General features: G+C 44.3%; 1 protein-coding gene and 1 pseudogene across 1 annotated transcript; one reads left to right on the forward strand and one right to left on the reverse strand.

Annotated features, from left to right (window-relative positions):
• Nucleotides 1-1879: 1879 nt before the first annotated feature.
• Nucleotides 1880-4696, forward strand: LOC146194170 (uncharacterized). Its single transcript, XM_084596013.1, has 3 exons — nt 1880-2245; nt 2695-2711; nt 3265-4696. The coding sequence occupies exons 1-3, from the start codon at nt 1880-1882 to the stop codon at nt 4694-4696; spliced, it is 1815 nt and encodes a 604-aa protein (XP_084452139.1).
• A 2402-nt stretch (nt 4697-7098) lies between these two features.
• On the reverse strand, nt 7099-10211 carry LOC146194171 (uncharacterized; annotated as a pseudogene).
• Between the last annotated feature and the right edge of the window lie 718 nt (nt 10212-10929).

Below are 10929 nucleotides of genomic sequence, written 5' to 3' on the forward strand. Positions count from 1 at the left end.
CCGGCCCAGGGATCTTTCTTTTCGCAGTGCTTCGGCGTGTTTCGTACTTGCTGCACCACGCTGTCGGGTGGTTGCAATCATCGCTTCTCGGGCGCTTTTGTGATGAAACACGACGCATGCATGTTTTCCGCCACGCCGCACACCATGCGCTTCACGTTTTTCAATGCAGCACACACGTGTTTGCAGCAGCATTGTGCGACACGATACCTTCGAGCATAATTTGAGTGGAAAACTTACAAAAGACCAGCTAGCTGGCCACCTGCGGAGCCACGTACAGCCTGTGATACTTGCACGCGGTCACTTATCCTTTCTAGTTCCAAGAATTCAGGAAACTGGGCATTGATTCCTTCGCTCGCCGTATCACACAGCGCAAAGGTGACGCACGCTCTTTTGTCCATATTAGCTTGCCCCTCCAGTGAACATGGGAATTTTGGACACTGAATCTCAAGCGCCAATGACGGAGCCGGGCCTGCTGCTCCCCGGAACTCTTTTCTTCACAGCGTGAAGTCATTTTTCGCCGGACTTTCGGAAACCAGTTTGGCTGTAGCTTCTATGGTGCCTACGCGGGGTACACAAGACTGTTCATTGTGAACAATATGGCAGGGCCCAGGGAGCCCAAAATGCGTGCCTCTTTTCGACGGCGAGCACGGGGTGGCTCTGGACACGTACTCCTCTCAAGGCTCCGTGGGGTCACGAGTCATTCCAGCAGAAGCGATGTACTGTTCGGACGCGGAAGCATCGAGCGGTCTCAGTCTTATGCCTATGGGCTGCACTGCCCTTGAGTTGTAAATATTTGTGTCATACTCAACATGCAAATAGATTTGTGCGAGCAAAGTCCTTCGTTGTCACTGCAGGGAACTACCCCCTGTAGAGACGTAACCTTAAATTAACTGACGCGGCAGAATTCTGCAATCAGCGACGACGTGGAGCTTGGATAAAGCAAGAGGTACGCATCTTCTAGTGCTGCCACAGTCTTGGGCTGCCCAAAAGCAGCAGCGGAGGAGAGATCACGTTAGCAGATTCGCTGGGCCAGCGTTGAGAACAAGTATGGACTTGAAAGGTTGCTGCTGCGGTGGCGCCATGTCACGAAGACCAGCTTCGGACTCCATGACGCATGCCAATGATGGGCGACAGCAGCAGGTTCGGCGGCAGCGGTCAACGTAAACCGGCGCATGGTGCTTGTAAGTTTCATTTTTCAAACTTCTTGCTGCCCTTATTGTGGGTTTAAGCCAGCACTCATTTAATCAGCGTGCGTCGCAATAGTGAGCACAGTGTTGAGTCCGAGGTTCGAGTGGTCCCAATCTCTATGATCAGCAGGCGTGACTGCATTTCAGTGACTACCCATACGTATACCATGTGTTTCAGCGAAGGTGAGCCAGAAGTTTTAAAACTGCTTTTTGTAATATTGAGATGGTTTCAAGTTTCAATTGTTTACATCAGGATACAGGTTAATCGGTTAATCAAGCTAATTTGGTGGTTAACTAAACACGTAACAATTTACTTCTTATTGCACTTACGTAATCAATATTCGTGGTTATCTAAGTTTGAAAGTGCGAGATGCCGGGCTAGTTGGTACTGCATTCTTAAAGAACAGCGCAAGGAACAACACGGAAACACAGAATGGATGGACACTGGCGCTGACTACTTCGTCTCACAAGATGTTTGCAGCAGGATCACGCGCACTACAATAGGCAAATTGTGCTCCTACGCGGCTCTCGCCACCAAATTGGCGGGAGTAACAGTATACATGGCTTTCACGTGACGTCACGCTCAGCGGCGCGCGCTGCGGCGGCCATGCTGGTGCAGCATGGTCAGTTGTCAACAGTGCCGAGTCGGAAGCGCAAGCGAGCCGCGCGCGCGTTGCGTGTCTTTGGGGTAAATGCCGCCGGTTCTCAGCAAGCAGCCTTTAAACGCTACCTACCACTCAGAACTTACGGAGTCTGAGCGCGTACGGTACGCGGAAAAAGTGTGCCTTTGCAACGACATCGACCCATTCAAGCTGCGACCGGGAACGGACACAGGATGCAATGTTGACTTGTTCCCGGAGATTTCGCACGGTGACATCGTCAACTACCTTGTTTTTTCTGCGAACTTTTTGACTCTAGAAGAAATGAAGGCCTTTAAGTCGACCGAAGCACATAATTATTTTACTAGCGGTTATTTTACTGTCAGCTGTTTTGCTGACAGGCTCTTTAGCCTGTCAGCAAAACAGCTCCAAGATGACAAGGTGGTTCTTCTTGGAGAGGTAAGCAGCAACTTTTTTTTTTAGAGAGAGAGAGCGCTCGAGAGAAAGAAAAGTAAGGTTTACTCAGTCCACACGTGATCGAGTGTAAAGTAAAAAATGTTTATAAACTGTAAAGCATGAAAATCGTTTCTTCCCGGTACAGTACCTCGACAATGTTTGATGACACCACTTGTCATTCTTTTTTTACGCGCACACGTTGTTCAGTTTGCAAACCTACCAAGTTATTGCGCAAAAAAGAAACGGTCACGCATTAAAAGACATATCGCTCGCTTAAGATTTGCCGACCAACAAATTCCCATCTGTCGCGTCGCGCGATGTTTGTGTGCTTCCCTAACTAATCAAGCTCGCCGCTGTTGCCGGTTCGGTAGCGCGATAAGATCTACAGCGACGTACGCCCGTGCAGAAATGAATCCAACATTAATATGTACCTGGCCACATTTCTGTTACAGGTGAACCACTCACAAAGGTTCTACTCGAAGAAAACTATCCCGCCTCTCACTTTTTCACAAAATATACTACCATAACTCCACCTTGCGTTCCTCATGGGTTCAGCCACCATCCTACATTTCGTTTCGCCGTAACCATAGTCAAAAGGTAAACATTCCGCGCACAAACACAGTTGCCTATTTTAACTCCTTTCTTCCCCGCACCTGTAATGATTGGAATAACCTCTCTGCATCACTAACAAGTATAACTGAAGAACAAAAGTTTAAATCCGCGCTGCAATCTTTCTTTTTTGCCTAGTTTTAAAACTTACTGTATGGTTATTTGCATAACATCATTGTATACTGTTGCTTATTATATTTTTATATTGTTGTTTTTAACACCTATGCCGTTTTCCTAAATTTCCTAAATTGCACATGTACCTTGTTCTTTTTTATTTGCTTTGTTTTTCAGATTTGTACGCTTTTGTTAACCTTCTGTTTTATATATATATCCTGTATGCGCCCCTCCCCTCTGTAACGTACAACTGTACCCTGAGGGTATTATAAATAAATAAATAAATAAATAAATAAAAGGTTGCGAGATCAACCTCTACAGGTGTGGATCCTTTGTAAAAAAAGTGGGGTTGTGCTCGCAGCTCATTGCACCTGTATGGCAGGAACGGGAGAGGCATGTTCCCATGTTGGGGCCTGCCTCTATGCAGCTGAAACAGGTGTAAGAATTAAAAACTCCACTAGCTGCACCTCGAAAAGCAACATCTGGCTTCCTGCATACGTGGAAAAGGTGCAATTCAAGAGGCTCAGAGATATCGACTTCACTTCATCTAGGATGAGAAAGCGAAAGCTGGACAATTCGGTCAAAAACAGCAGTTTACCTGAGACAGAAGCGAAGAAACGGATGGATATTCCACCGCCAACCGAAGAAGAACTTGGAGACCTCTACAGCGCTTTCCAAAGCACCGGTGTTGCACCCGCAATATTTGCAGTGCTGCCACAATATTGTGAGAGCTTCCAGGAGCCGGTCAAAACACAGCCTTCTCACTTGAGAAAATTGTACCACGATGATAATTTGGCTGATAGTCTTGAAGTGCTTCTAGAAAAGGCCAACAACTTTATGTCCACATTCTCAATTCAAGAAGAAACGGTGACGAGAGTTGAGGTTGCAACAAGAGCCCAGAGCAACTCGCAAGATTGGTTTCTTTACCGGGCTGGCAGAGTGACAGCTTCAGTGATGAAAAGTGTGTGCCACACAAGTGTTAACAACCCCAGCTTGTCACTGTTGACATCATTATGCTACCCTGAAAAACATTGTGTGAAAGTTCCTGCAGTCATGTGGGGTTTGGACCATGAGCGAGATGCTTTCCAAGCTTATGTAGCTAAAGAAGCTACCAATCATCAGGACTTCCAGTGCCGAAGGTCTGGGTTGCACCTGAGCACTACGTACCCCTTTGTAGGCGCTTCACCAGATGCCATTATCTCATGCAGCTGCTGTGGGAAAGGTGTCGTAGAATTCAAGTGCCCATTCTTGCTGAAAGATACCGAGGAGATCTCTACCAACAAATCATGTTTAAGTGATGTCAATGGAAAACTTAAACTTCACGAAGGTCACGCTTATTACTATCAAATCCAGACCCAGATGACTGTGTGCCAGGTCGAATTCTGCGACTTTGTGGTGTGGGGGCCAAATGTATTACACATAGAAAGAATAAGACGCGACGACCTGTTTTGTACCAACATGTTTGCTCGAGCAAGGCAATTTTTTGAGAGGGTGATTTTACCGGAGCTGTTCAGTCGCTATTATACCAGGCAACAAAGCACTCTTAAAGACAAGCCATCTGAAGGAACACAATACTGTTTTTGCCGTGGACCAGATACAGGCAAAATGATTGCTTGTGACAGTGCGTCATGCCAGTACAACTGGTTTCACTTTTCGTGTGTTGGACTCAAGCGCATGCCAAGATCAAAAAAGTGGTTTTGTCCTCAGTGTAAAGAAAACAAGAGTGATTAGTCTTTTCCCATTTTTTTTTACAGTTTAGGTTTTCACTTTGTTTCCAAAGCTGTGCCTGTCAATGCAAAGGATTTGACCAATGTGAAGAAATGAGTGCGACTCATTTGGTGGAACACTGGCTAACACAAAGTGCTGCAAATGCAGTTCTGAACAGCTTTCAGGGCCAGATTAAAGCAAAAAAACGTTTGCCTAACCTGATGCACTTTGCACTCATTGATTGCTATGAGGAGTGCTTACGAGTTTAAGCGGAACAGTACTACTCACATTTGGTGGAACACTAGCTAACACAAAGTGCTGCAAGTGCAGTTCTGAACAGCTTCCAGTGCCAGATTAAAGCAAAAAAAAGTTTGCCTAACCTGATGCACTTTGCTCTCATTGATTGCTATGAGGAGTGCTTATGAGTGTAGGCGGAACAGTACTACTCACATTTGGTGGAACACTGGCTAACACAAAGTGCTGCAAATGCAGTTCTGAACAGCTTCCAGTGCCAGATTAAAGCAAAAAAGGTTTGCCTAAGCTGATACGCTTTACGCTCTTGAAGTGAACGGCAATGTGATTGAGTACCGTGTGTTTTAGTCTAACAAGAGCTGTATATGCAGTCGAATCTCAATGTGCCTCCTATGCAATGTGATTGAGTACCGTGTGTTTTAGTCTAACAAGAGCTGTATATGCAGTCGAATCTCAATGTGCCTCCTGTGCAAGAAGAAATGACAGTCATGTGACTTCTGGGCATTTTTAAAATTTTCTTGCTATCCCTTCACTTGTAAAGACTGCACTGAACGCCATGTTAAAAATTTGCAAAAGAAAAGCTGCTTGTAGGTGCCACTTTTTATTGTAGATGAGCTATGTTCTTTTTGTCCTGTGAAAGATTGTCCAGTCTTCAAAGTTAGTGAAAGGAGAGCAAAGGTTGACATCATTGTTTGCCAGAGTGTCAGCTTGGTCTTGTAGTAGGGTGTATATAGTAGGTGTGCCATCTTTATATACCGCACGATGCCCCAGGAGGCGTTAGTAGCGATGATGATTTGGTGGCTTGACAGGTATTCTGCGACTAGTCAGCAACTTGTATCAAGGATGACTACTAGTTGACCAAGAGGCTGTGATTTTCTGTTCCTTTCTCTCTTGTTCCTGTGTTTCGGGAATGGCATGAAGGGCGTCCAATGAAGTGAAGCGACTTTTACTCCTCTTAGTGTCTCATTTGGTACATGTACATTTGTAGTGGAGAAGCTACTTTTGAGACATTATTACTGCAAAACACGTTTGAAAAAAAAAAAGGGAAATTAACAGAATAGCAAAGTTGCTAACATGTTCTTTGATTTTATTGTACATTTCATGTTACCCTAGGATTATGGAGATTGGGATAACATTTGTAATTTGACTGTTTCAAAGTGCTGAGTGAATTTAGTCCACAACATTCATTTCTTTTTCATTAATTGAATGTTCTGTCATGAACTGATATTCGATCTAAGAGAAAAAATAAGATATTATGCAAGACTGACTGCTGAAAATTGATTACTATACACTCGCTTGACTCTTTGTGATGACTATAGTTATGGCATATTGGATCCTGTCAACCTACAGTAAACTATCAACCACAATGAACTAGTATTTGCAGCTGTCCTGAAAGGTCCTTTGTGAGCTAGCTTATAAACTAGCTGTATCACCTGTCAACTAAACGTATGATGTGAAACCAATTTGACCAATGTGAAGAAATTTGCTACAAAGACTATGGAATGTTTGTCATGTTGGGAATAACCAGCACTTGCAATCTCAAGAAGGCACATTTTTTTCAATCCCTCTATGTCATGGTGCTTTCTATGCAACGTGCAGCTGGCAAACAGAATACAAAAATGTGTTCAAGCTGAGTTGTAAAACCATTTTATCTGCATCCATCTACAACCATCACAAACAGTCATCTCTGCATAGGACACAGACATCTAACACAACTTCATACTAACAAAACAGGACAAGTTTTTCACGATGCATGTGGAGATGAGCTAATCACAAACCACATTTTAATATTATGCTCACAACTTGAAGCACAAAAAAAGACATTTTACGCTCTTTTATAGTGAACACATTTCTTTTCACCCATCATTACTTCTAAGTGAAAATGTGCTTTCTGATATGTCCTCTATTTTGAGGTCTCTAAAAGAAGCAAATGTCTTATGCAAAACATAAATTGAAACAACTACAGTTCATAAATACAAAACAGACATGTAACCTAGCGTCTGGTGCGTGATAGCCCTACTTGTTTATTGGCCATAAAACACGAGTAACACAAATTCATATTTGTATATGTTTACAATCGCAGCAGGCCACAGTATGGCACACCCGAAAAAGATCAAAACGAAGGGGTGATGTCAATTTTGCCACATTTTTTTTAACAGAAACATTTCACCTTTGCCATGACGAGATTGTACACATTTAGAACATGAAAGTTGGAGCAGGAACTGACAAAAAATTGAGGGGCAACCACACAGATGCCATAACTTCTGCGATAGCATTGAATATAAAAAGGGAGCAATTACTAACTGACATCTACCCCAGTGCAGCCACACGGCTACAAAGGAAAGCTCACCTGCTGACCGTCCGGTTAGCTCAGTTGGTAGAGTGACTGCCCCGGAAAGACGGTGGTACTGGGGTTTTTGTTTTCTACTTGAAACAATAATTTTACAATAGAATATGCACTAAGATTTTGGACCCATAGCCAAGGGCTAGTGTCGGGTCCATACACAATACAATACAATGCAACATAACTGCAGCACAGGAACACAAGCACATTCCATTCATGAAATAAACATCAGAAATTCGCAACACGTCAAGAGAAAACAAGGAAAGCGAACACAATACACTTATCTTAAAAAAAAAAATAATTCACACCATAACTTCACATGTTCACCAGGAACGTTTTCAGAGTTTGCAAACACTTTGTTCCCATTTTAATGTCATTAGGAATGCCATTCCAAATCAAAGCTCCACTGAACTTGATTAGATGTTGCCCATAACTATTGCAACACACTGGTAAATTGAAGTGTTTACCATTAGCTGCTCTTGTCTCTCTTTTCGGACGTACAATAAGCTATCAGGAAGTGGTTCATTAAATTGTATGCTTTTGTGGATTGTTTGCACTACCTGGATGTCAATGAGTAATTACTCCCTTACTGGAGGCAAAAAGCAAGGCGCCCATGTGCTGTGCGATGTCAGTGCACGTTAAAGAACCCCAGGTGGTCGATATTTCTGGAGTCCTCTACTACAGTCTCTCATAGCCTGAGTAGCTTTGGGACGTTAAACCCCACAAACCAATCCAATTACTCTTTTGTTACAAATCTACTCTAAATCTACTCTACCTTGGAGGTTTCCCATAAATATTCGACCAGCACTGCCTCTATTTCAAAAGTTGGTGCAATACGCTTAGTATTTAAATTCACCCTGTAAGGTGAAACAATTGGTGAAAAGGAAGAAAAGTTGCTCAGAGCCAAAACTTCCATTATCATTACCCAGCCGAAGGAGGAACTTGGTTTGTCTCTTTTAGCAATGCAACTATTGAAGGGCACAGATTAGAAATGGCGCAGCAGACAGTGACTATCTTGTCGAGAGGTGTGAGATTGTCTCCAGGTCTACAAACAACGTAATCAATGGGCAGCGTGGCTTTCAGGATCACATACTTATTTCTGATCAGCCCGATAACTCTTTCAACATGGATTCTGACATTTGCTAGTTTCCGAGTGGTCAGAACATCTGCTGCTGATAGTTGCTTTTTTCCTTTTGTAAAAGCTGGAACATGAAGTTTAGCACAGTAGAAGCCGACACTTTCAGCCACATTGAACCCTCGGTCCGCAAGCACTATGTCTCCTGGAAGTAGGTTGTCTAAAAGACCACAGTGCTCTGTTATGTGCTGGTCACTACAGCGCCCTCCCCATCCTTCAGATATGAAGTTGACAATACCCTGTGGAGCAATGCCAATTAAATACTTTGCTGTATTACTTCCTTTATATTGAGACCATCTCACTCCTGGGTAAGAACGAAGATGGTCTCTCTACCTTTATCTCGAAGCAGTCAATTATTACGGCAACATTTTCACCAAAAGAATCATAAAATGATTAAGGCATTGTGCGCTTCAAACTGCTTCGTTGTGGCCACACAATTTGAGACTTGAGACGCCTGTAGGTAGCATGCAGCCATTTGTCAAAGATGCGCGAGACTGTGGCATCTGAAATACTAAACCTGAAAGCGAGGTCACTGATGTGCAAGTTGAGCTTCAGCTTCATCATGAAAATCACGAACTCTTGAAATTTTGCCAAGCTGTTGTTTGCACTGTGAGAGACAAACTTCTCTATGATACTGAACAGTGCATAAAGAATGGTGAAGTTGGCCAACCCAGTGTAGAAGACAACCTTTTTGTCGTTGCATTTGAGGGAATCTTCTGTCAAATCTAGTAGCTTGTTCTCATTCCGTGCCGCATAAAGTCGCTCATTGAGTGACACACACTGCTCCTCCAAAGCTTTAATGTCGGCCATTGTGACGTCTGTCTGGACTGCAATCCCTGCAACAAAATAAATTTTGTGTGCATCAAGTGCAGGAAAAAAAAAAAAAAAAAGCTTGGAACATGCGACATCGTAGCAGGGCACTAGGGAGCTGCCAAAAAAAAAGCAGGAGGGTGACGTCTGGGGTGGCCCACTCAATGAAAAAAAAAAAATAAAAAAAAAAACATTTGCCCTTTACCCCCCCCCCCCCTCCCTCCCTCCCTTTTTTTTTTCTTCCGCTGCATCTGGCACTACACGCAATGAACAAACGGCTCCTTACCTGTTCGGCCGTCTTCTACGCCGGCATCGTGTTGCGCTGTCGGCGAGGGCGACGGAGACGCGGCAACCACGTCTGGATTCGTCGCTTCCGTTGTTTCGGACGCCTCGGTGGCCTCGGTCTCATACTCCGCTTGACCTACACGTTTCTGTGTCCGTCGTCTTAACGCGCGAGCGTGACGTCCAGGATCTCCGTGTTTTATACCGTAGCCGAGCAAAAGCGTAGGTGCCCAGTCCGGGTCCGCCTACTCCCAAAGTTTTGATGGCCTGCCTGTGGACGCAAGAGAAATATTAGTTGACAATGCGATGTTCCGCTGTGCTCGTATGTCACACAGCCAAATACACTTTGTTCACATGCCACAGGCTTACCTTTAACGAAGTGAGCGCCACAAACCCGTATGCCCGTCCTTTGCGTGTTGAGATCTGCGCGTTTTAGCCGAGCCAGCCACAGACCTCGTCGCTTTGTGGATAACTCTTTCGTGCGGTCGTCTTGGTGTTCAATGATCTTAGGGAGACGAAAAAAGTTGGAGTTGGTTGATTTCGCCCAACAAGTGCGGTTGGAACATCCAACGGCAGCGCAGATAACCATTGCGAAGCTTGAGAGGCTCTACCTTGGTTCTACTGTGAGACTGCAGCGACGACGCTTTGCTTTGGCTGCACCAGCATGGCGGAATAGTATCCCAGGATTCCTAGCGCGCCCCTAGCCTTGACGTCAGTGCAAGCCATTCTAGGGCTCCTCTGCCTTTTGCAGTGTTACAGATAACTTGAGACGAAGAACAACTGAAATTTTATTACCGAGCAAAACATATATAAACATGCATAAAGAGGTGGAGCCAGGGCGATTACTAGACTATTTTCGGTGATCGCACAGCATCGCCTTGGCTTCACACATTTATGCGTGTTAATATATGTTAAAATTTCGGTTGTTATTGAGCGCCTGTGTTCGTCCATTCTTCTGTGTGTTTCCTTGTTCATTGCACTGTTATTTAGGCACACCTAAGTTTGGTCTAGTTTTGGGACATGTCCTTCAAGAGTTACCTGGCCATATCCTCTCTCCTGCAGTGAAACCGCTTAACAGAATAATGCGCACAACTTTGAACTTTAGGCCAGTTCGCGCAGGTTAATTTCATGTCTCATAATGGACATTTTTGCAGTAGCTTCCTGCGATTGCACAAATCCCCCTCATCTACAATTTTTGATGACCATGCTTGCGAAAATAGAGATTTCTGAGCGTGATTTTCCACGATTTTCCAGTTATCGACGCCCTGGCCTGCTGCACAATAAGGGACCTTTTCTCAGTGGCGCACCCCTCTTGTGACCACCAGGTGAAGTATCCCTGACGGGACGGCTTACCGAGGTTCCCGAGAATATTTCCAGCAAATTTTTTTTCAATGCAGTGGAGTGGGCTTATTTTCTGAGCAGTAGTGCAGTAGT

The sequence above is a fragment of the Amblyomma maculatum genome, chromosome 3 (genome assembly GCF_055883805.1).
Source record: "Amblyomma maculatum isolate TAMU_Amacu chromosome 3, ASM5588380v1, whole genome shotgun sequence".
NCBI lineage: Eukaryota > Metazoa > Arthropoda > Arachnida > Ixodida > Ixodidae > Amblyomma > Amblyomma maculatum.